Source organism: Aphelocoma coerulescens, chromosome 3 (assembly GCF_041296385.1).
Source record: "Aphelocoma coerulescens isolate FSJ_1873_10779 chromosome 3, UR_Acoe_1.0, whole genome shotgun sequence".
NCBI lineage: Eukaryota > Metazoa > Chordata > Aves > Passeriformes > Corvidae > Aphelocoma > Aphelocoma coerulescens.
The window spans coordinates 58,964,245-58,991,721 of NC_091016.1; the positions used below are offsets into that span (position 1 = coordinate 58,964,245).

The 27,477-nt window shown below is 37.8% G+C and overlaps 1 protein-coding gene across 8 annotated transcripts in view; it reads right to left on the minus strand.

The window, feature by feature from the left end:
• The window catches only part of UTRN (utrophin), a 359,524-nt gene that overhangs the window by 97,371 nt on the left and 234,676 nt on the right, over window positions 1–27,477 (minus strand). For all 8 annotated transcript variants that reach the window (XM_069010451.1, XM_069010452.1, XM_069010449.1 and 5 more), the window contains 2 exons: window positions 23,296–23,468; window positions 17,816–17,972 (listed from right to left, as the gene is read on the minus strand). In XM_069010451.1, the coding sequence (XP_068866552.1) occupies window positions 17,816–17,972; window positions 23,296–23,468 (330 nt within the window). The remainder of the gene's footprint in view (window positions 1–17,815; window positions 17,973–23,295; window positions 23,469–27,477) is intronic.

Sequence of the window (27,477 nt, forward strand, 5' to 3'; positions counted from 1 at the left end):
GGGTACTTTTTCACCAAGACTTTCTTGTCCCTCGATAATTTTCTTTTCCACTCTGGTCTGTGGAGCAGTGCATGTGCTCACGGCTACTCACTGAAAATATCCCCCACCTCCAAATACACATTAATAGACATGCATTACATAAAATAAGCATCTAAACCATCTCTCAATGAAGTGCATTGCAGTAGTACAGCCAAAGAGATAGAGGAAGGGAAGTATGCTGTATCAGACATACAAGAAACACAAAGCTGTTACTGACATTCTAAAAACCAATAACCAATAAACTGACAATCTCAAACTGTATCTGCATATTCCTGCGAGATACTTTAATACAAGGAAGGGTAACTGACTTTCTTCTGAATTTGTTACAGTTCAAAACCAGTAAGGCTATACAAAACCAGTAAGGCTCCTTCCTCCATTTTCATCTAACAGCATTTTGAAATCAGACAAAGATGTTTGGAAGCCTGTTTGGAAAAGCCACACTTAAAATAACCTCACAGAGACTTTGAAAGGCCTCCTTTGTGCACTAGAAAATAATCCAGTACTACAGCACAAAAGCAGAAGCTTAATTGTCACACATATTGCATCAAAAAAAGACATTAAAAAGCTATTCTTAAATTAAAGAGCACATGGCTATGCTTTTTCTTAAAAATTGAACTAATTCTTTTTTTACACAGTGATTTTCCAAGGAAGAGCTTCTTTAGTCTTTTCTGAAGCAAGAACTACAAGTCCTGCATTCCCTAGAGATGCTACAGGATCTAAATCCAAGTAGAGATGAAGGGAGACACTGCTTAATTGAGCAAAGGTTACAAAAAAGGAGGCATAATGATGTCCATTAATATGTCTTCCAGCACCAATAATCTTATGTAACTTGATTTCATATTTCCTAGTCCACTGAAATGAGACTTTGTGTTTCTAGGTCAATGATAACCAAGACTTGGTTGCCCAGAGAAGTTTGGAAGCTCAACAGAGCATAGCCTTTAGGAACTGGAAAACATGGAATGCCTGAAGGCTTTTCTTTTCTTCTTCTTAAAATTTATTTATTTATACTGGGGGTGGGGTGTGGTTTAAATGTGATCTGGAACTATGCTGGGGGGAAAAAGCCCCACACCATGCATCCTTGAGCTAATGCCAAAGACATTACTGTCAAAAAGTTTTTTTAAAAATACATCATTATTTTCATATTATTTTCTTAACAAAAAAGTGAAAAGACAGGCTTCAGTGTGCTAATGCGAATTTTCTACTGAACTAACTACAGAAATCCTCAGAAATGTAACCATTCTGGCCAGTGGAATCCTTTTGTGATGGGTTTGCTACACAGTCCATATCCACTGAACTTGCTTCTTTGGATATTTTTCCCTTCTTCAAGAAAGTAATTTTTTATATTGAACCCTTACTTTGCATTTCACTGTACCATGAGTACTACAAAAGTATCATATAAACAACAGAACAAAATCTGCTAGAATATGTTTATTTTGCTCATCCAGCAAGTTTCTGATGTAAGTGAGCTTATTTTGGTTTAAAACCATTGTAATAAGACAGCCAAAAAAGGGCATAAGAATCATTAAATTTGATGGTTGGCATAAATGACACAAAAGCAGTAGATTAAAATAGGCTTGGTTTACACTGCTACATGAAAAAACGTTTGTAATGGAGCTTTTAGAAAAAAATCTGTTTAACATACCTGATCAGGATTTAATATAAGAATTCATACAGATTGTACCCCAGAGACAGCAAAAATGCCTGAATCAGTGTGGAGTCTAAAAGAGGAAGAGAGAGGGAAGCTGTTGCAGCTTTCCACTCTTTCTGTGGTAGAAAAAAAGTATTTACTTTTACACAACAGCAGTAATCACCCTACTAGCAGTAGAACCAATTTTCAAATGCCAAACTGCCAGTAAAAACACATTCAGTTTTACATCAAAAGGACTACAGTGTGCTTTTGGTGAAGGAAAACTAATCCCACAAACTCTACTATGGAAACATGACAGCTATCCGATATCAACAACCTTGGAAGACTTGACCTCTTTTTATTTCTTTTAAAATTTATTTTATAGTATTTCCTCATGACTCTGAGGAAAGTCATGACTAGGTTTCCAGGGCTGAAAGCAAAACGAGCGTACAACTTCTGTATTGTATTTTTCCTGGACAGGACTATTCTTATGAAGGTTGAGAGATTTGGGGTTGTTCAGCCTGGAGAAAAGAAGGCTCCAGGGAGACCATATTGTACAGTATTGGCAGCCAGCCTTCCAGTACCTAAAGAGGGCCTACAAGAAATCTGAAGAGGGGAAGGTTCACCTGCTTTGACTCACTGGTCAAACTTCTACCCACTTCTGACAAAATGAATTGTCAGTAATTATTAGGGCAATTCTCAATTTTCTAAAGTAAACACGATTACAACAAACTCCACCATCTGTGCAACACTGGGAAAAACACAACACAGATTTTCCTGAAGACTCTTGAAGACAGTTTCTGAGGATTCTGTAAACCAACAGTGTCATCACAGGCATTTTCATACATCTCTGATCAACAGAAGGCAGGAAGAAAACTAACCCTCTCTACTTGCTCCATTTTTCTTTTGCCTGTCTCCCCAAACTCTGCTCCGGGCTCCTGTCAGAAACAGGACAACTACTTATATGAAAATTAGAGACAAACCAGAACCTTTATTCTAAAGTATATGAGAGCCAGTGTCCGGACACAGGGGACTGACAACAAGAAATCAGCAAAGATAAAATAACATTTTAAATTGTCTGCCAAAAGAACCCTGAAAACCCCATAGGAAAAGATCACTGTACAATGCCAAACAAAGCACTGCACTGAGTCTATTTCAAAGGCATTTAAAAAGATTATATCATCTAAAAAGCAACCTTCAAGACAAGGCAATATATCATCAAAATAAGGATCCTTCCATTTCAGATGAAACTGTTTTGTAGAGCTGTCTGCAGAACAGAAGTTACATTTCTTATACACTCTTCAATGTTGTACGTCCTTTGAAGAAGCAAAGGAAATTTGTGTCCTCCATGCTAACTCTAATTAGGTTCAAACTGTGTAACTGTGCACTGAACAGTGTACAGCTGGGTAGCTTTGGGTAAGAGTTACTACTCAGTTACATAAAACCCAACAAATGAGTTTATGATGGAAACACTGTCAGAGCATCAAACTCCATCTTTATGGGTAGCAACTGGTATAACTTCTGCTTTTTATGTCAGGAAATACTCACAGAAAAAGGGGGAGGGATAAAGAAGACATAAAAAAAGCATTATTCTGTTTATGCATCCAAAGCATGTACTGCCTCCAGCCTGACACAAGACACACAAAACATCTGCTGCATATTGAATGGCTTATAACTTAATTGAGCAAGAGCCTTCAAATATCCTGTTAGCACTGCCTATTTCCCTGCACCCTCAACAGAAAGCATCTATCTCTTCAACAGAAGAGAGACATTGCTCTTTCTTTGCTTGCTGGCAACAGACTGGCTTGGGTTTGCTTAGGCTGTGCGACTGCTGAGCACTGATGAAATGCCATTAGTTTCTTGCTTCAAACAGAGATGATGCCACTATTCACAAGTTGGGTGCTGCCTTGTTGTTAAGAGCAGTTAAATTCAGGTCACCTTTTGCTCATTTTGTGCGATTAAAATCTCCTCTGCATTTCTTCAAAATACCATGAGTGGGGCAAGTCAAATATGTTTGGTATCATAAGCTACTTTACTGTTAAATGGTACCTACTGTATTAATACAGAGGTCTTGAGAAAGACTTTTAGTAATTACAGTTCAAACTCAATATGCTCAAGAGCAACTTTGAGATATGCAGCACTATGAATATTCATTCAATATATAAAGATAGGATGCATTTGTGAGCATGCCTACATCTGATGGGAGGTTTCCTCTATGTCAGCCTCCTTAGTGCAAGGGTACATCAGCGTCCTTGCCAATGAATTATGATCACCAAAAAAAATAGTGAATTTACTATATGACATCACCTATAAATTATAAATAATCAGCTCACTGCAAAAAGTCTCAGGGGAGCATCTCCTGTATGACAATTGTGTAAGGGGAGGAATATTCCCCTCTGCAGGAGAAAGCACAGGCAACAGAGCCCAGCTGAATATTGAAGCAGAAAAAATGCTAGGGACCAGTTGCAGTTTGAGGCTAGCTCTAGTGTCCCTGTTCTGTATGCATGCATGCGTACATGAGAGAGGACTGCTACTGGAAATCATTTCAGAAGCAGAAACCCTGTCAACATTAATTACTCCTCTTTCTTAGAAACAGTCACTTTGGTTTCTCTTTGGAAGCAAATGGTCCAGACAGACAACTGAATAATCACCAGTCAACAAACTGTCTTCCTCACCACAGTGTACTTCAATCTCCCTCATAGCTTTTTTGCTCTCAACTCTTCCACTATGGCCTCCCACTTTCAAAACTATCTAAAATGACAGCGTCTTTTTAAAGCTGATACCACACAGTTTGTTACTGTCACGTGACAGATTATACTGGATCTCTGCTTTGGGTCACTTCTCCAAAATTTCCTGTCTCTGGATTGTGTGCTACTATATCTAACACCTGCTCAGTAGGGAAAGATTACTGTAAAACCATTACTTAAAAAAATAAGTAGTGGTTGAAAGAGGAAATACTCTACTTCAGACAATTTTCTAGGCATTTATAAGAGAGATGTGAGGAAGGAATACCCTAAGGGCAACATGACTTTCCCTTCTGCCTAAGTCACTTCCTTCAGCTCATTCTAGTTGCCATCAGAAGTTAGAGGAACATGAAAACACAGACCTTGGCACCTATGCCATATCTGTGAAAGCCAAACAGACTTAAGAAGAAGAAAAAAAATAAAAAGGCAAGCCCCAAGTGCAATATTTCACATATTCTCCAGCACAGCAGCAATGCAGCACGTATCACAACATAGTTATGGTGGGGTTGGATTTTTTGGGGGGAAAGGGGAATGTGAGCTTGTTTTAAGTAGAAGAGAATTTTCCCTCATTGTGAACCACACAGAACATAAATAAAAAATAGATTTCTGCTGGGAGTTTAAGCGCCTCATCAAACACGGGACACCCAAACTTGTCACAACATGCAATAGACTGTGTTGCTTTATTAGTTCCATTTATGCCTCTGCAAACTAAACCTGCCCAACACAACAGCCTTGTTAAGTCTTTGCATTTTCGAATAGATGATCTAACAATGTCTCATAAAAACAACAGAAAATCCAGCTGGACCTGTAAATTCAATTAATGAGATAAGAAAAAAAAAAAAAAAAAAAAAAAGAATATGGCTGCTTTCAGACAATCCTACCAATAAGAAACTAGAATTAAAATACTGCTGGGTATTCAGTATACATATACTAGTACAAAACACTGAGTAAACCTACTTGAAAATTGTCAATGTTTTCCAAATAGTGTTCCATCATCCGGCCACAGGATTGTGCCCTCCTCCTTTCCAATTGAATCCACTATTTTATTTTAACAATCTGTTTATGGTTTTATTCAGTAGAAGAAGACTGAAATTCAAATAATCCAGGCAAAGTTCTGCAAAATATCCATGGATAATAAAGACAAAACTTTGTCTTATTTTTACCCATTGTAAATTCTTTTAATAGCCATTCACCTAAACCATATTCCTTGATTAAAAATAATTCTATAAGAATGATTGTTAACCTGGAAAAAAGAAAAAAGGTCCTACTGACACTTATCGCAAAAGTTGTCATAGACCATTTTTTTGGGATGACTACAAAGCAGCTTTCTGATTATGAGAAAAAAGTAATTTAATATAACTGACAGCGATTAGGGGTCAGTTAGAGAAAGATACTAGCACTTAATAGAATATTTCTGTGAAGCAGGGCTATTTAACTCAGCTGAACAAATACTTTCCAATATAGGGTGGACACATTAGAGAGATCATAGGACAGACTTATTACTCATCTTCACTCACTCCATTTCCTGTCTCTGCTTTGTTTCTCTGTATGACAAGCTTTTTCATTTGTAGCTCTTCAGGCAAAGAATTGTAATATTTTACATATAGTAGAATCAGCATGTGTTAAACAGGATTTCTTTTTCTTTAGAAATAGAATTTGAAACCTCAAACAATTTCTCATTAAGAAAAAAACCCAAAAAACAGAAAAAGCACTGATTCTATGTCCTCAATACTTAGAAACAAGTTCTATGCCATGGTAAAGCTACCTAATAAATGTATGAAATAAAGTAAAAGAAGTAAAATTCTGAAGGTATAAACAATAACACTGAGAACACAGGGAATGTCTCAAAACCAAAAACCAGAATTGGTTTTAGTGACTGGATACCAATGAGTATTTCAACACATCTGCACCAATTTCCCAGAAATGTAAACTGTCAACTTAAAGCCATTTAACAGAAAGGTGAAAACACGCAAATGCAGCAAGACACCTATATACTGCTCTCTTTCCCGAGAAACGCTAGTGAAAACTGTACACCCTAAATACAGATTTTTTAAAAAGTAAAGAAATTTCACTTATTTCTTGTATTTAGTTCATTTATACTGTATTTAGCAATAGGGTACCCTAGCTTCAGGGCTTTTAACTCTGAAGTCATTGCTTTCTTAGAAATCTTACAAGCATAACCAGAATGCAGTAAGCATGCTTACTTGCAATATGTAGAGATTTTTAGGCCACACACATCATCTAGTATCCAAGCTGTTTTTCCAGAACTGCATTAACAATGTGATTCACATCTGACCTGTGTCTGTTCTTCAGCTTTCTCTCCAGCAAGAAAAGTACCTTTGTTTTTACAACACCACAGGGTTTTTTGTTTGTTTTGTTTGTTTTACATACTGTGCTGTGTTTACCACTGGCCACTCCTTCATGGATCTAGCATTGAGATAACTTCTTCCTCTCTTCCAGTGTTGCTGCAGAAGCACCACGAAAAGCATAAGTAGGAAGATACAGGTGAAAAAAGGGTTTGAGAAACTCCAGCCAAGCAACCATGCTCACTGGACTAAGAATCTTGTAGCAGCCAGAAATGTCAGAAGGTATTATCTGCATGAACTTACAAAAGAATACAAGATCATCAGAAAATCCTCCCAAATGAGGGTGACCTATTGAAAATGAGTAATTTCAACCAAGCATGACTGCTTTGCAGTGGTCTGTGTTTTAGTCAAAGCCTGGGGACTTGTTTCTATATCAAGGACTGAGGCTCCTGAAAGTGCCCCTACCCAGCATGATGGGAGGCGCTCACCACAGCGCTGATATCAGCATCAAGTATTGCTCAGTACCTCTCTGCTTCAAAACCTGAGATAGAAAAATCATATGCACAGGATAAAATTATCAGATACGACTGAAAATTATCTAAAAATTACAGCCTCCCCCTCCTTTGCATTTATTTGATGATGAAAATATTTTCACAATTAGTCTTCCCTCTCCTTTCAGGGCATCAAAATGTTATTGTTTTAGCACTTTATTCTCTTGGAGGGTTTCTTCCCTGGCTTGAACCTTATCCCTCCAAGGGAGTGAATGCTTACATAAACTTCTAGCACCTCTCTTCTGAGGCAGATCCATCACTCAAAAAGGAGATGGAACTACAAAAGAGAAAATGTACTAATCGCTGTTATTTAAAAAATAGAAAGAAACAAGAAAGATTTCATATCAGGTTGATTCCAAGGTAAATAAATATAGACTGTATAAAGTCTAAAACAAGGGGAAGAGAAATTTTGTATGACCTGCAGTAATATATAACCGTAAAATGAGGTATTTGTTCCAGTAATTTCTTTAAAACTATCTCTTTTACTATTCTGTCTTCTATTACTGCTAATATTAAATTCTTGCTGACCTGTTACACCGACTTAATGAAAAATATACTAATAAAAGTAATGATTGAATTCAATCATTCAAGTCTCTGTTGATACTGAAAATTTTAATTTAGATCCAAGTAAATCACACCATTATAAAGTATGCATTTTTAATGATAAGCATAGTCCTTCCATTAATCATGATATTTTACTTTATATTTTAAAAATTCGTCAAGCATGTAAGTTGCAAACAAGCTATTTCAAGGGAGAGGAAGTCTGTGGGGTTTTTCAAAAATCTATTCTATTACCTATATTAGGATTTTTAGACTAAAAATTCCTTACTAACATAGATAGAATGCATAAAATTCAGTCCAGCTTCAAACAAAAGGGAAAATAAATGTATTAGAACATTTTAATGGTTTATGGCTTTGGTTTACTCTCTCTTAAACTTATAAATATTGTTTGCAAACACAAAATTGCTTACAACAATATTATAAAACTGACTAGGAAATATCATTGGCATATTGTGTTATGCCATCAAACACTGGCATAGATTTTTTTTTCTCTCCATTTACACATTCTCCTAACAAGACAGGTCTAAAAGATTAAAATGCTATCATAAAATACATGACTTACCATTAGTAGCAGCTATTAAGTTCTTTGAGAACAACTTTGGAATGTTCTCTCTCACCACAAGCTACACCTGCTCATTTAAAGAACAGCCCCCAGGGGCTAGAAGTTCAGAAAAACTATGCAGCTTTCCACATCCCCTCAAAATCTGTCCTACAGAGAAACAGAATACAGGGATAACCAACAGCAGCCACCTAACATTAAAACAGTCGTGTCAGTAGTCCAACTATCAAAAACAAGAGTTAAGGCTGATCTTTGTTCACTGCAGAACCAGAAGAGGCTGCTCATGTCACAGAAGTTACTGCATTTGTATTGTCTGTTTGGCAGAGTGGGCTACCAAGTTTCACTTCTCATTAATATATAGTGCTTGAAACCTCTTTAGGACACAGTAGCTTCACTACTAGCCCTGACATAATGCTACATTATCATTAAGCAACAAGATAGAAAGGACCCTCAAGAAAACTTAGGTTTTGTACAGGATGCTTTTAAAGTGTCTTCACACATTACAGGGGAACAAATTGTAAGATGACCAACCAGGCATGTAAAATAACTCATTAGCAGTAAACGTGTGAGGACAACATTACACTCTTTCCAGAAAGAGGTGCCTAAAGAACCACTCCAAAACCAAGACACAAACCAAAAGAAACCCAGCCCCCACAACCAACAGCCACTTTGTCGAGCAAATATTTTCTATCTTAATTACATCATGCTCCTAGAATTCAGCAACCTACTGATTAAAAAAAAGTAATCTCAGTAACTCGGAGTAATGACTGCAGACACTGCAGACCTATCAGGCACAGCACTATATAGAGGAACTGTACTTGTACCTTAATACTGAAGCTCAGGGTACCCTGAGTCTTCCAATGTGGATGACTACTGATGAAACTTTAAATGACATGAGGAATCATGTTACTGGCCTCACTAGACGAGCATTCAGGTTCCAGGTCTGATTAAAAGAAAAAAAAAAACAACAAAAAAAACCCCTCTTCCCCAAAACAACTAACCCTGGATGAATCTGTAAGTGGTAAGGACCTCTAGCAGCTCAGTGTAGGAATGGAAACCCTTGATCCAATATAATGCCTTTCTGAAGCCAACACTGAATTCACTTTGCAGGAATCACATGTTAGCAAAAGCATAACGTCCAGCACCTTCCCTAAAAAGAAAGATTCAAATCTTTAAGCACCATTTTACATTTAGCATCCTTTGGCATCCAAAGTTGAAAGACCAAAACTTCAGAGAAGAAAACTGCTTCTAGCAACATTCCTAGCAATTTCCCAACCCCAGACTAACCACTCTGCGGGAGAGAAATTCACTGAAACCCAGGTCAGAAGATACAGATGTGGGGTAATTGTCTAGGAACAACTATTAGCCACGGTTAAGAGCTCTTGGAAAGAAAACAGAACAAAATACCTCCTGTGAGATTACCTTGCCCATTAAACCAGTACCTACATTTGCATTCTAAAAATGCAACAAAACAAAAATGGGAAAGCTAACAAAAAAGTATAAGAAAAAGCAGAATCCCATCCTCTCCCCTATTTTGTACATACATTTTGAAATCTAGCCTTTAATCTCTAGAATCTGCATGAAAACAGGAGTGGGTGGCTGCCATGGAAACAAAATTTTTCCAATTTATTGCTGATGTTCCTAGGGTGGATTACTGACTGTAATAACAAGGGATTGAGGATCCAATAGTTCAGGAGTTAACTGGAATAAATGTTTTTCTTCCCTAAAGAGTCTTCATGCAGCAGCAGGAAGCAGGATCTAGATTGAGATGTTCTTAACAGAAAATAAAACAGATTCTTCACCAGTCCCTGTTGCAAATGCAGTCAGTTTCAGTGGTAACAGCCTCTCTTGCTGCATATTTAAGAAGTGCATCATAAACTAATGCTTCCGTTCAATTTCTCCAAAACAGTGATGTACAGGGGACTCTGGTGTTTGCACAAAATTCATATGGAAAAGTGTCAGTTATATAAAAAGGTTCTTAAGATTTGCATTAATCCCTAGAAGCTTCATTCCATACCTTGAATGACAAGTGAAAAGCCTTCTTAAATAAAGTATGTTTCTTCGTAGTGGTCCAGTTTATCAAAACAGATCACAGAGAACTCAAGGAGACCTGAGCTGGTTGTGTGATTATACTGAAAGAATCTCAAACTGTTAAATGAGAAAGGTGTGAGGCGGAAAAACAGTTCTCAGCTCTGTTTAATACAGGCTATGAAAGCTCCTGAAAAAAATATTGCAGTGGATACTGTAGTATTGTGGCTCTCTAGCAGCACTCTCCAGTTGAAAAAACAGATTCACTGCGACTGTGCCAGTGTTTTTTTCCTGGCTCTGCCTTTGGAAAAACAGACCTCAGCAAAAACCAATATTTGCATTCAGAGAAACGTCCTGTCTCATTTCCTTATACCAGTCCATCTCTGGGATCCAGTGAGGGAGCTCATCTGTTGACATATTGTCCTTAGGTTTCAGGTGGTACCCAGCTTTTTAAAATCCAATTGAAACACTAACTGATCTTAAAAAAAACCATACACAAATTGAAATCCATGCGCATTTTTCTGGGCATTTACAGCTTACAAAAAAAAAGGTCTTGGGAGTTTCATTGCCAGGTCCCTGAAATAATTTGCTTAGTAAGCCACTGCAACCAAAAAACAGCCAATAAAATATTGAGCATCCTCAGAAAGGACACTCAAAAAGCCACTGTTTTACTACAGTATCAAACATTGCATTGATGCAACTTTATCCTAAGTATCACATGCAATAGCAGTCACTTCAGCTCCCTAAGGATATAGTGGAGTCAGAAGAACTCAGCAAGATGAACAACACAGATAGCTAAGGGAACAGAGTAGCTGTCTTATGGGTAGAGATTAAAAATCAGTAACTAATACACTTGTGTTCCATCACCTTCCCTGGCTGTGTTCATGGCTCACCCCTGAAAGTCAGGCCACAGCCAGTCATGGTATTGCAGCTCAAGACACAGTAGTGAAACAGATGTCTGGTACATTCCAGTGCATCAAGATGTTACAAGATTTCATTAGTTCTAGATGGGCTACTACTAACAATGATGGAAGCAGAGTGGTCTTTTGTGAGGTGAAATAAAACGATACCACAGAAACAGGCACTCGACTCATTGCAGCCTTTTAAGGACAAAGAGAAAGGCTGACTGCTGTGCTGTTTCTGCAATGTAAACCTAATTTATGACATGAACATTCTCCTCCACAGCAATGTCAGAATGACCTCTTAGACATTTGAGGATATCTACAAATCTTCCTTTATTCAGTGGTTTGAAAAAGACCCAGTAAGGTCCTAAAAATTTATATGGGAGTCTTTGATTAAAACAAATGAGACAGTGGTTCCTCAGGAAAGAGCAGCATGAGCTGTATACATCAAAATGATATCATTAAAAAGGCAAGCCCACAGAAATGTTTCATTTATTATGTTTCATTTATTGTACTGGAAAAGTGTTTATGAATTGTTTTTTCCACAGTACGACAACCTGCTTTACTCTGCATTAGTAACAGAATAATTTGTTCTTTCATTATCCATGCTATTTATTATTTTAAGTACTGATCCGTTGCAACTTTCCTGACTTATCGCAAGACAACCACACTTCTGGGAACAAGATGAAATACAGCCAGAAGAAACAATTTTTCTGTCAAAGTTAAAAATACACTGCACTGGCATCCTAATTTAACACTTAATTCTTTGTGCCATGCTTTTGTTTACACATCATTCTTCTGGAGAAAAAGCCCAGGAGAGCAGTGACACACACCTGAATCATTCATGTAACACACAAATCAGTTTGAGTAAACCCTTAGTGGGCAATGGATTTAAGTCTGTCCACTTGAGAACCCTCATTTAACCAGGCATTAACTACACTCTTCCTCTCCTGTAACAAAATATTCCCACCCATGATTTCCACCTCTTCCGCCTAAACACACCACAAAGAAAACTCTCAGTTCAAGATTAATGAGTTGTACTCCCCTTGAACAGTACAAATTTTTTGTATAGTACAATAGAGGATTTTTTCACCAATAATCAACATTCAGGACTCTCAAATATGCAAAATTTCAAGAGTTTTTAGAAAACTCTTATCCCTTACAAGTTTACTTAAGGAGCTCTCACACTGCTCAGTAATGCTGATTGACTATTGGGAAGGCTATTCCCCCTCTTGATAGAGCACATCGTTTTTGGAACCACATCCTCACTTCAAAGAGCCACTTCACAGCAGCGTGCTACATATTGCTCAAGCTCCTGCTTCCATCACATCCTTGTCTGTCAGACCAAATTGCAGCTCTTCCTCTAAGCAAGAGGCTGTATTGATTTTCCAGTTCCAACCATAGACCACTTAATTCTCCTTTCTTACCCCCTCATAGCTCACATCTTAGTCAAAATTAGTATTTCAGCAACCATCAATTAACTGACCAACCAGTTTAGCTGACCACCTCCATGCAGCACAGATTTTGTGTGCTTTGTCTTATGTGATGAGTAACAAATTAATAAAGCTCTTTACTATAATTAGGAGCATAGCCTAAAGCAGCACCAATACCACAATGCTTCTCTTTTCACTCTTAGATTTAGTAATTCCTAACATAGAAGCAGATTTTAATACAGAAAACATCCCAGAAAAACAAATCTAAAATAATTAAGTAGGAATTTATTTAAGAATAAGCCCATTGCCCAAAGTCAGACAGGTAAACTGAAAGAGTGAAGGAAAGTTTAAGGCTGGAAAATTATGTTTTCCTTACAGACTTCTCCCACTGTTAAAGAGAATAACAGAATTACAGGCAACCTGAAGGGATAACAACACATAGAAAGTAGTTTCCAGTTGGCTATAGTAACACTTTCGATTAAGTGAAAATAGCTAAGTAAAACAGAAAGAAATACTACAACTTTCATTATTTGATTACTTTAACAAAACAAGTCTCAAACATGAAATACAAAGACAGCAACCCCAAAAAGTTTGAAGAGTATCTAAAATATTAATGACCTATCCATAAATATAAAATTATCAATCAAACATTCACAGGTCCTTTGCCAATTCATTCTGAGCTCAAATGAAGCTATGTTAAGCATCTCTTTGATCCAAGATGCATGCATTATTTAGCATTAGCTAGACATTTGTTCATTTATGCAGACACATGCCAACAGGATTTATGCAAGAGGATACCCATTTCTGCTTAATTTGAAATGTCCTGGTTCTCTGTCTGAAATATAAACCATAGTGATTTATAGCTTTTAGGTAGTCTTTGTACCTTAGCAAAAGCACACTTTTAAAAAGCTACAGTCAGGAACTCTTCTAGTGGAAAAGTGAGATATATAAAGCTCTCAGTGCAACTCCAAAGAACAAGGTGTCACCATCTGTGCTGCCTTCTTTTGTACACACATGACTCTAGGTATTTCCATACACACAAAACCAGCCCACTGATTTTTCATGGTACTTTTGCAGCTTTTCCAGCATATTAAAATATGCACATAGGGGTGGATTTTTCAGGAGTAGAGGCTGGGGCAAACAGGCTTGGGGTGGTATTTTTGGTTTTTTCGTTTTTGTGAGTTGGTGTGGGGTTTTTTTCCCTGGTCTATGTAGCTGATCAAAATTTGCATCACACATATTAAAATCCTAAATAAGTATTTATAAGGAAGACTGGTAAAGAACAGAATGAAAGGGAAACATGAGCTGCTAAGAACTAGCTACAGTGAGAAATTGCAATTATGGAAAAAAAAACTGGAAATAAACTCTGAAAAGGTAGGTACCTTCAGTTTCTTTTCCCTATAAACCATTCTGTGTCCCACACTTCTGGAGTGTGAATGTAGACTCAGCTATAGGTACACTCCATATGAACAACTTCTCAGCTCAGGTACTTTTAAACTTCCTCTCAGTGTCCCAAATTTTCCAGCATTCTTGGGACTTGTTGCTCCACAACCCCTCTCTCAAAAACATTTTGAGAATAACCAAAATAGGAAATTCATGCACCGTTGTTTAAGCTTCCTCTCGATCTGTCCCCTGCAACACACAGAGCAACACAACACCCAGGCTGGATGTGCTCATTGCTAGACTGCACTTAGCATTTAGTATGTGGTAAGACTATGAACTACTACAGATGACAGAAGTTTGGCTGAACAACACAAAAAAGAGTCAAAAAAATATAAATATTTGGCACATCCTGAAAGATTTCTGTTAATCTGGGAAATATAGGCTAAATATGTAGCCCAAATTCAACTTATTAACATTGCTGTGGGTAATGTTTGCTTTTAAAGCATAGAAGAATGAGAGATACTTAAAACAAAAACAAGTTTAAAAATCAAAAAGCAAACCATTTATTTCCTCCTGTCCAAGCAGACCTCACTAGCACCCAAACAATGTGAGCCAACCCAAACTGTCACATAATACTGCACTTATCTATCTAGCACTACTGAAGCCAAGTACTGAGTGAGGGAGATACTAACAGAGGGAAAGGCCAACAGAATTAGTGCCATTAAGCTGAAGCAAACAAGTCATCTCCTGTACCTGAGGGGGGGGGGGGGAAAGTAGGTTACTAGAATTATTGAGTAACTAGAGGCAAAAAATAATGCTAATACAAGAGAAATCAGAAAAATAAAGGGAAGGAGATGAGACTACCATGAGGGCACATCTTACAGAGCTGAGCCACTATTTTGAAGTGCCAGCTTCAAAACTTCATTTTGAAGTGCCAGCAAGGACAAGATCAGGAAAGCAAGTTGGAAATAAGAGGAAATGGATCGCAGAGTAGTGGAGACAAAATGAGGTACTGAACTGCTCAGTGCATGAAGGCAACTTCAAAGCTACACTCAGGTATGAAACTAAAAGAAAGAGGGGAGCAGAGGCATACAGACAGACCTGGGAGAACCTGTACAAGGTCATCTGATGTGGTGCTGCAGAAACTCAACAAGGGATCACAAAAACCGCCTTTGATCAAAAGTAAATCTTACAAATGAAATGTTCAGGAGGTTTAACACTTGAAGAAGCATGGATGAAGAAACATTTTAAAAAGTACCAAGACAGCTGGTGATGAGGGGTGGAATAAAGGGAGTATCCTTTGGAGCAAGAGAAATCAAGTCGTATCTCTGCAATATTGATCTGATATAGTTACACCTCAAATTCCCACTGACAACTCCCAGCTTAAGGCAGGATACGTACTCTAAATGGAGCACCTTAAAGGCAAAGCAAACGGAGCACCTGACAACATAGAATCACATACTGTTTACAAAAAATCCACTGAAAGGGCAGTTTTGACATAATGTTTTGAAAATAAAAATAAAAATCACAGGAATAAAACTTTGTGTCCTCAACTTAGGACATCTTTACCCAACATCCTAACCACATCAACCAATCACTTAACCTTGCTGAGGAGGAAGAAGGAGTTTTGTTTTGTTGGCTTTTTGTTGCTTTTTTTTTCCCTTCAGTTTTCACTTTCTATCTGAAAAAACCACAGCTTTTCAGTTTGATCAAGTTTATTAGCAAACTGCAGCTTCAGCAAGGAATGAACAGATGCTACTAAGAAACAGCACTGAAGCATTGCTATGACAATCAAACCAATAGACAGCTGTGGTTCAGCTCCCCTCCTCTGGCAACAGCTAACAAGCAACACTTCAACAGAACGTGAAATGCCACCTGCTAATAATTCGTATTTGGTATAGCACAGTATCACTACATGATATATGGGAATCTCTTGGTTCTCCCTAACAAAATAACTGCTAGGAAACAGTCATCCAGCATCATCTAAGAAATATCTGCAAGTGTATACAGTGCTTTTGCGGGCATAGGTACATAAATAATAAAGTGATACTCAGGGTTGCTTTAACTTTGTCCTGTTGCAGACCATTAATGCAGCTCCTATTAAATACTTGACTCAGGCAACTATATCCAATACTCACTGTGACATTGCAAGAACATTGCCTTTTTGAAAAATGAAAGAATAATCTCCAAAAGCTCCCAAATGAACTCATTGGAGTCTTAACCTTGACACATAACAAAATATCTTTAAACATAACAGCAAGGATTAAACAACCCAGAGGTGCTCTCTCCTTCATACTGCTGCAGTTTACTAGTGGTCCAAATAAGCCATCCAGCATCATTACTACTAAATTTTTCTACCTCAGAATAAAACCCCAGTTTTATTAATCAATTTGAGTTCTTCAGCTGAGAGGCACTACTAATATTATTTTGCTACTATCATGCACATACTGTAATCTACACAAGACACAAATATGCCTTTAGAAAATAACCTGTAGAGGTCTACCACCTTCTGTATTTAGCTGTGTTTCAGCCTTTTATTGCTCTTTGGCACTAGTAATCCACCATTTGATCATTATAAAAAAATTCACAGCAGATGTGCCTACAAACAGAGCACGATGCTTTAAGTGGATTAGGAAGAGATGAACTCTCAAGAAACAAAGTTCCTGAGTTTGTGTTAATAAATTTACTTTAAAAGACTAAATTAAGGAAAAACATATGCAGATTTCCTTAAGCACTTCTATTTTGGAGTGAAGTTGCAAAAGTGCTGCTCATGTCAGACTACATTTTCAGTACTACCCCACAGTATTCCAAGTATTTCTGTATTAGAAAGTTTTTCCAAACTCAAATTTTGCCCTCACTAAACACCACAGCAGAAAAGACACCAGTGTAGCTGGCAAAGGGGAACATACTTACCATGCAATTAGATATATAAAGCTGCATTTGTTCTCCTTCCCTGTTTACACCATACAGATCAACAAACGGGATGGAACCAGCTTTATTAGAACGAATTTTTCCAATGGCAAAACCATCTTCACTTGATTACTGATCAGAGTTGGCAAGATAGACTCTACATTCTACATGAATGAAGAAATGTAGATGCAACTGAGTTTTTTTACTGTCAAGAAGTACTTAGGAATTAATAGCCTACCATGTACAAACCAGAACAGGACAAGCAAAACCAGAAAACTAGAACAGCATGCTATAGTTACAACAGTACAAGGCACAAAAAAATTTTAGTTCTCTAAAACAGTTTTGAGACATCTTTGCAGTGTAAATGTGCATGGGTAGGAGGCTGCTATCACTGGTGAGTTTAGTAACATGTAACTGTTCATGATTTTACTGAATTTACACTCAACTTTGCTTGGTCAATTCTTACTTTTTTATGCCTTCCTTAACTTTTAGAGTAAAATAGCAGTTTCACCCATCAGGATTCCAAAAATATCAGGAAACTGTAAAAAAAAAGTGTTTAGACTGAACATATGTCTCAGAAATCCTTTAGATGAAATTTTATAGCATATCTTAGTTGTGCTTTACTGGGCAAGGCGGGCAAGCAAAATGGGTGGAGACCTAGAGCGTTTTTCTAGAAATTAGTCACTAGGAAGCATTCATCATTTCTCCTGTACAAAAATTTGCTTCATTCTATAATCCACAGTAGCATACCCATAAAACTTAAGCAACTTACTTTGCAGTGGTCATACTGCTGCTGTAAGGTTGGAACATCCCCTCCAACAGGCATTTGTTTTTTCAGTTCTTCATCTTTTGCGTTCAGCCATTTGATTAATTCTTCCAGGGATGTCAGCAATCTGTTCCATTTCTCTGCACTGGCCTCCAAGTGAGCCCTGTGAAACAGCAAAGAGCATCTTCAAAGCCCTGAATGGCAAAACCAGCATGGGAAATCAATAAACAAAATGACTCCATCAGTAAGACGTGAATGTTTCAAGCACTTTGTGTAAAAAAAAACCCAAAAAAACCTCTCTATTTCAGAACACTTTGCACAGCAAATCAAAATAAGCAGAGGAGAAACGGGGGAACACAAATACGTACCTGATGTTATAACTCGTCTAAAACCTTGAACGCCGCAGGCATAAGCAACATAACAAAATCCTGTGTTTTGGTGTGACTCCACCACTGTTGTGCAACAAGCACAAGCACATTTTGCGAGCTAAAGCACTGCAAAACTGAACTCTTTCATGCCAGGACCTTGACTCTCCAGAAGCAAAAACCAGCATGTTCTACCAGCAGTGATCAACAGCAAATTGTCTGCGCTGCTGAACGTATCAACCAGTGACACAGGTTATTTAATACATCCTCTTCCACCAATGTTGAGCTACTAGAGAATTAATACAGTGAATCCATTCTCCTCACTTTAATTGACAAAACAAGTCAAACTCCACAATATATTTTTCTACAATTTTCAGAAATACCTTGACTTGATGTGTTCTCACTGCAGTGCATAAAGATGCATAGAAATCTTCAACAGGTACCAGCTACCTCTCTTTTACTGCAATCATTCTATGTTATGGTATCATTCAAGACCAGCACATACCTAATTTATGTCAGCAAAAAACAGTTTCTTTCTTCAGAAGAGTAGAGCTGAATGATTAGTCTGAGACCAGTTTTGCAAGTACCTCCCCTGCTTCTGATGGATGAACTAAACTCTAACTCCCTTTCCTATTTTGCACACTGAGGGTTATCTTTTTGTTTCTGATTCACTGTGAGTCACACCTAGCAACTGCCACCTGGCTTGTCTTGTATTATCATTTCAAATAGCATTAGAGTGAATGTTTGGGGCTGACACAACGACATTTGAATTGAAGGGATGATGTGCTGCAAGGTCAACTTCAACACAAGGTTATGTTTGGCCACACTGAGATCTCCCAGCAATGCTAGGATATGTGAATCAATAAAGCAGTCAAGTAAGAGTATATAGGGAGGGACATACAACGCAAAAAAAAAAAAATTCCACATTTCTGAAAAGGATAAGCTAAGCACCTTTAGGAAGAGGAATCTATTCTCCTTCAATCCCATGAAGGAAAGTACTTAGGTAACTGCTTGGGAAAAATATAAAATTTAAGTACTTGCTAGAAGCAACATTTTACTGCCTACAGTTTTATGTGTTATGGTTTCTATTGTCACTTACTGCTCTCACTGATACCTTTATCTCTACATGGAATTGCTACCAACTGCTTGTAGCTCAGGCCTACACAGCAGAGAGTCAGCATCGCACCCTGCACTGAATTACAAGCAAGCTGTTGCTGTAGGCCTTGTGCAGGCCAGCAGCTTCTGAGTGGAATGTATTGTCTCCACTCTCCCGATATATTTTCAGGTACTCAGAACTGGCCCTTCTTTCTCGAAGTGAAAACAGAGTTCTACTTCTTATTAATCAGGCAGAGGAGAGACAATGCTCTCTCATCTAAGCCAAGGCAGCCCACATTTGAATTTACAGTTTTGCCATTAGACTCTGATCATTAAAAAAATATATATATATCTTTGAGAATTTCTAGAAGCAACTACAATTAAAATGTTCAGATTTATAGCTTTCTGTACATTTGATAGTGCACTCTCTATTCATCATGACTTCTTATTGTTTCTAGCACATATAAGCAGCTCTCGTCTCTGAAAACTGGCACTTTCTGAGGCTTCAAGATTCTGCTCTAATTATTTAGTGGAATTCTTGAATGCAAAATAAATTGGAGCTTTGTAAGGAGGGGGAAAACTTCTGCAACTAGATAAAGGACAATTTAAGGGTGATCCACCGTTTAATATACAGTGCAATAATATTAATAGTGAAAAAAAATTAATCTGATATTAATGTGAATGTTATAGCATATGATACTGGATTAAATGAATTGTAATTTACCACTTAGTACTTGCAAGCATGCCATATTAATGTCAATAGCAAAATAACTCTAGCGCATGGTTTCAAAGTCCAGCACAAGTTAATCCTGCAGGGGTAGAGCAGTAAGGGGTGGGGAGGAAATGGACTATAGTAGCAGGGACTTGAAAATTTTTCACTGAGCACAAAGTGAGCTAGCCTCCCAAAGAAAGATATTAAAAGGAAAAAAATACGCAGGGAAAAACTCATTACATCAGCCTGGATTTTTCCAGAATATTTAGCCTTTTAATGTTATCAAAAGCAATACTGGAAATGAAAGCAAGATGAAGAATCTGAAGACCATACCCAAATATTCAGTTCTCCTGGGGAGCAAAGAAACACACACTCAGCAAATCCCATTCACAGCAAATGCTGCACAGGAGCAAGGGAGTCGAGATATGCTTCAAATTGCATTTTAGTGTAAAGTTTTAGTATCACGTTTACATTTGTCATACAGACATTATCAGAGACAGAAGATAAACTACGCAGAAGTTCTGAAATGTTTCTTGGGCTTCTCTGTTCTCTGAGTCAGGATTTCTCGCCTTTCTTTTGGAATTGGTACTTCTACTGATAAACAACCTGCAAACAAAGCTTCAGGTGTTTGTGTTCAAATGAATTGGCAAACTCAGAGATTTACCAGGTCAAGTGGCAGCTTAAGAATCTGCTCTAATCAAAATAGAGGTCAGTTACATATGATTCTTTTTGAGCACAAGTTGGAGCACAAATATTCACCAGCATCAACCACCTGGTATGCAAAAGCCCTCCTAAGGGAATCCTGGATGAACCTGAAGAACATAGATGCTCCAATCCAACTGACCAGACTAAGAGGAACCCTCTCTCCCCCCCTCCCCATGCTGAATAAAATCATCCAGAAAACAGCAACTCTGACACAACTCCCCTTCTGTTGACCCTGACAGGCTCTCTTCACAGCTGGAGACCTCCTCAGCTTTTGATTCTGCTATGGAGGTAGCACTTTTCCACTGAGCCACAAGGGAACACATGGAAAAAAACAAAATTGGTGGGTGGTCCAAATCTAGAGAAACAGAGAGAAACTCCTTTTCCATTTCTCCCATACTTTTACCTCTACCCTCCCCCAAACACTAACATTCTCACACCTCCTGCCCCAGGAGAAAAGAATCTCCCCATAACATTTGGCTTTTAAAAGCAGATCCCCACAATCTGCAGCTTTGTTTTCTTCCTAGGAATGAGATAAAGAGAGAAAAACAAAGACACATAAGTCTACAAGTAATTTCAAGGAGAGAGACAGTCCTCTCAGATGGCATCATAGACACTACAAGTACAGGTTTAAGCAGCTTCCATGCATTTAAAAATATGTCAGAACAGTGCTGCTTTTCCAGTTTGGAACTCCCTTTAGTTATAATAGCAAGGAAGTAGAGTCAACACAGTGACTAGCAACACCAGCTCTGAGGACTGAAGTGATGAGAAAAACTTATACTATCTCTATTTGGGAGAGCAGTACTTTTAGCAATTAAAAATCAGTATAATCAGAATGTACACATACCTGAAAATATTCTAAAAAGCTTATGGAAATTTTAATTTAGAAGCATATGCCAAGCTAAAAGCCATAACGAAACAATCAGCTTGTTCATTCTTCAGTCCTAGCATCTAACAGTTACATGCTGTTCTCACTTGACTCATCCATACAGTTTTGCTTTCCAATTCATCCTTGTAAAAAGATACACCAAGAAAGCAAAACTTCAAGGCAAACAGACTTCATATCAGTTCTGTGCTTTGTTACTTCCCTATGAAGGCTTTCAGGACTCTTGCACAAGTTAGAAAAGTGAACTGCAATCAAAGGACGGAGAAAAAATTATAAACTCAGAAATACTATGCTCTTTTCAGTAGTGACTGATATTTGAACGGTTAATTTACTTGTCTTAGATTTGCACCAGTATTCTCTTCCTTGCCTATCTTCCACTTTGATCTCAAGTGATATGTGGCTCTGCAACACTCCAGGTATCAACAGAGCAACATAAACATTAATGATGCCCAATGGGATACACATACCATATCTATGCAGAACAGAAAAACTGTGTCTGTACTCAGAAAACATATTCCTACTTTTCTGAGCACTGACTGCACAATAGGTCTTTCTGTACTACAGCTTTGGAACTCACTGCTGTACAGGGTAAATGGCTTGAAGGCCCTTTTTCATGGCCATCCATTTCTCCCAGCTTATGACCAACCCCACAATGGCAAAGCAACTCAGTGGTTCTTGCTAGGATTCCACGGTTGATAAGCTATTATTTTAAGAGCATGCTTTTGTCTTTCTCTTACACAGACCTCATAACAACCCAAGTTTAACAGCTCTTGCATTAAACTGCCTATGTGGTGGAGCCAGTCTCTGCAAGCCCCCACACCAAACTGTTTGGTTCTTTGGGTCCAAGTTCTGCCTGGGGGCTTTCACAGAGCTGATGTACCTGTTTCATTGAACTGTTTAGCAGGCTGGTGATAAGCAGAAATGAAAAGTAAATATCACATTTTCCCATCTATCTCACTCATTCAAACTCTTGTGCCTGAATTTCAAGCTCAGCTCATTTTCCTGGCCTTTATAAAATTCATATGAATGCTTAACATTGTTCTGTTCTATTAAAAGAACAGTTTTCTTAAGCCAAAAAGCAAGTGGTTGCAATTAAAAGCTCTAGAAATTATTTTCTATGTAATTCACTTTCATGTAGTATTTGATGCATATCAATGAATGTGGCAGTATCCATTTTAAAAATGATTACAAAGATTAAGCAATTACTACACTTGAGTTTGGCACTGACAGGGTCAAAAAATGTAAAATGCATTCCTTGATTAATAGGTACTTAAAAAAATTTCTTAATTGAATAGCAGCAATTAAAATTCAATACCAATTAAATGGGCCAAGACACTTAAGATGCAAGTCCTATCAACCTATAATTTCAAAAACAAAATTTCGTAAAAACAAAACCATCAACAAACTCCTGATTTCTCCTCAAAGTAACTGCAGATTCGCAGAATTATTTCACTGACACTGCCATTGATTCACAATAAGGAAGGACTCAATGTACTTTCTGGAAATTCTGGGACTAGGTCAGCAAGTTACAACTGTGCAGTTCTGGAGAGAAAACAAGTAGTTAAGCCTACCTGGTGAACAAGTTCACCAAGCTTTTACATTTGCTCTCGGGGGTCCCTCATGAAAGAGAATAGATATTTCACTTCAATGCTGTGGTCATATTTGTCAAGCCTCTTTGAAGACAGGAACTGTGCCCCATTCACACCTTGATATTTTTACTACTCACCTGATGCTAGCTGACTTCGCCTTCAGGTCATTCCAGCGCTGGTTCATGTCATCAAGCCGGTGCTGGAGCAGAGCAGCTTCCTCAGAGTTTCCCAAGGCTTTCACCATTTTCTGTCTGTTTCCATCAATGCTTTTAAAGATGTCATTGTGGGCATCAATCTCAGCTTGGATGTCCTGAAATACCAGCAAGAAAAGTTCAAACATAGTTCTGTAAGCAAAGGAGGGAAGAGCTGACTCTAGTACTCTTAAACACTAGGACAGAGCATGTATTCCAACTTTCTTTGTTGGCTCTGATAAAAGATGCAGAGAAGAAAACCTGCAATCCTATTAACATCACTACAAAAGGTCTAGCTTTCTTAAATGTGAGAAAGGGAGTCTGCAAGTTGTCCTAAGCTGTGAAAAAGGAAATAGAATTATAAACACCAAGTTCTGTGATGTTGTGTTTTGTAGCACTGAAGGTAACTAACTGTCTACTGTTCACCCACGCATTTCACACAGTGTGGCATTTGCAAATGCACTAGAACTCATTTCCATTCTAGAAATTACACAGATTCAGCCTTAGCTATGTCATCTTTTTCTTCTTTGAAACAAAACGTTCCAGAAATTCTATACAGTCTAGTGAAATGCAGCTTCTATCTAGTATTTTAGGTCACACATAATGAAAGCATTTAACTAAAATCTGTCCCCTTAAACTGCAGCTAAATGGCTACAGCAACCAAAGGTCCATTTTTACAACTAAACTACATTACACTATGCCCTGAATATATGGAGAGATAGACATAAAATGGCAGGATGTATTATAATCTGAATTTCATAGTAAAGACTGCAAAGAAAAAGAAAAGCCTGTGATTTCCATTCAGCTGACTCATTTCTCCTCCCCTTAGAAATTAAACACATTTTATTCTCTCATCTACCATCTGCCTCAAGAAAAACATTACAGATGTTGTCTTCATCTAAATGAGCACAGTATTATTTTAAAAAGACATTATAAGAGCAAACAAAACTTCCTGCACCATTGCCAATGGTTTCTAGCATCCATCCATATATGTATACTCCAATAAAGCAATGTAAATGTGTGGAAAGCCAGGAGGTGCACTGGCTGTCTCAATAGGATTAATCAACGAAGATTATGACAGGAACTTGATGCAGACGTAAATAAACTTCTTTTGCAAAGGAGGAAATCAAATAACTGAAATTCCTTAAAGGTTTTTATTCTTCCAATCAAGTCCTCAGTAATCACCATCTGTTCCCAGAAGCAGAAAAGGAGGGGGCTCTTGTACCTCCCCATCCTAAAGACGTATTCCTGCTTCCACATCTACAAATTAAAGTGGAAAAGTAGCCATGAATTTGAGATAGCATGAAAGCTTTCTTGAGTTAGGGAAGAAAACAAACAAGTCAGGATACAGGTGAAGAAGATGGGGGAGGAGATATGGGGCAGCGGGGAAGGAGGCAAGAGAGGGTGGGAGGCACTGGTGAAGCTCTGTCTCACCAGAAGAGCTACTATGTGACTTTGGACAACTACCTATTCTTTGCCCTGACATTAACTCCCTCAAAGCAGGTAAAAGGACAGTTTTGCAGTCCTTAAAACAACCTGATTAAAACCGCCATTCTAAACACAGAAACAAAAATTACATTTAAAAGGAAGAAAACAGAGTGGAAGTGTCTGATGATCAGCCAATCCAAATAAGATGCATAGTCATCAGCTGAATTAGATGCTTATGTGAAAACATTTGCAGCTCCTGTCCTTACAACTCCAACGTGCATTGAAACCCAGCTCAATCCCACACAGCAGGAGATACAACCTTGTACAGCAGTTACAATTCTAATTGCAATGAATCTGTGCTATAAAAGCCACGTCATGTCAAGTATTTTTCTTTTCCTCTTCAAAGTCACAAATGACAACTCCATTGAAAACAAACTGATCTCTAATTTTCCATTCTACAATCACAATATTAATTGTAAACCCATTCATTCTAGAGCCTTCATAAAGCATTCCTGGATTTTACTTGAGAGGCCACTTCAGCATGCACGCCTAAAAATGTTTCCTTCAAAATGGGGCTTGGTTCTTGCATTTTCCAGTCATCATGTTACACTGATTAAGGTACAATAAATCTGCTGTTCACATTCTCGAGTCCCATCTGGGATAATCATGTTGAGACAACTCAGTTCAAAGAATAAAGTTTCACAATTAACTTCTCTGTCATTTCTGATTTCCATTTTCCAGGAAAAAAAAAAAAAAAAACAAATACAAGCCACTGCCAGCTGATGGATAACCCAACAGGATTGATAAAGTTAATGACTGTGAGTTTGTCAACTCACACTCAAAGAAAAGATGGAGAGAATTTCAAATAACATACGCCACATCAGTGTGCACGTGGAAGAAGCAGAGCAGGAAGGTGGGATGTGAAAAATGGTTAATGGCAAGAAATGGACACAATAAGTTAGGTATTCTCCAATAATGATATAAAACATCTGGATTTTTATTCACGTATTGTCCTCTGGATGATGGGCTCCCATCTTATCTTAAGACTGCTGTAATTGGTAGCAATTGGTAATTCTCTCCTTTATTCACTGTGTTATCAAAGTCCTTCAATTCTCATTTGTAAACATGTGGTTGCCCTCCCCTCAAATTTCTTTATTTAAAGTGGAAAGAACTCTATCATTCTGTAAACCTCACAATTTATGTTCCTCCTAATCTATTATTTCTCTTTCTCCTGCCTTTTTCTTGGTCTTTGATTCTCTTTTGTCCTCTATGAGGCAAAAAATGGGATGAAAAAAGTTGATTATGCCTGCTCAGGCCCCAGTGATGATTAATTCTAGCAAAAGTTAATCCACTTTCAGTTTTGCAATACTTAGAAGAAACTCTGAATACTCCCCTATCATCACATGGAAATTCCCATATTCAGAGTCACAGGGGCAACACACTGGAGTATGCAGGAGAAGAGGGAAAAATTCTGTTGCTTTTGCCACATAAAGAGTGGATACAACTGTGAAACTCCATCACTGCTCTTAGCCCAATGCTAAAGGGATCTGGGCCAGAGTGGTCTCCCAGTGCATGTGAAACAAATCAAAGGACAGAAAAAAGAAAAAAACCAAGAACACAACAGAAAAAACCCAAAAACTAAAGAAATACACTATAAACAGAAAATGTCTTCTTGCTTTATCAACTTTTTTTTTCTGAGGCACTCCTATAGAGATGCCATATTTTGCTAATTTTGCAACCATTTATGTGCACCTATCTGTTAAACTGGATTGATAATTTATTGTATGAGGTCAACGTATTTGTTCACATGCCAACTGCTTGCAGGATTAATGCCCTGAATTAGAAGAAAGCTTTTTGAGGAAAGAATTCATATATAAATCAAGGTGAAGGCTCCAAAGTTTGAAAGATTGAAAGGAGAAGAAATAACTAGATTGGCATTTAGATATGTACTTAACCGTAGCCAGATTATTAGAAGATTGCCACTTCCCTTAAATTCTTTGAAGTATTAAGATCAAGCTGCTGCCTTTTTCTACTTTGGTCTGGTGATTTCAAAATTCTGTTTCCATTCTGAAGCTTCTCTGACTTCTTTGCTTCTCTCCCTCTTTACCTTTCTTCCTGCAGGACTCAAGCTTTCATTTTATGTTTGGATTTGATTTTAAACCTTGTTTCCATAATAAGAAACCTACTTCTTGCTTTAACTTCTACCAAAAAAATACTAAATTGTCATGTGATGACAACCAAAGAGCATGTCTTTGAAGAATTCATAAATATGTGCCACTCAATAAGGCTACAGATGGCAATACTGAAAAGGACCCAAAGACACAGCTGACTCCCTTTGAAGTTGCTACTAGAACAGCCCAAAGGCAGACTGGAGTGTCATGCCCAGAGTAAAAGAAGGTATATGACAATAACTGGAACAGAACCAAACTTATGGGCCCAGCTCCAAGATCAACCAGCTATTCAACTTTTGTCTTTCCTTCTTACAGACTGCAAGGATATGTTAAAAGCAGTAACAACATTAGGCATAATTGTCCTTTGGAAACTATCAATACTTAATAAAGGCAAAAAAACCTCCAAGCCAAACCAACAGCTTTCCCATGATGATGGGCATTCTAGTGTCTTTTTCTAAATGATGAGTCCAGAGGGCCTCTAACTCACTCTGCAACCCTCTAAGCTATTAACAGATTCACTTCTACTCGT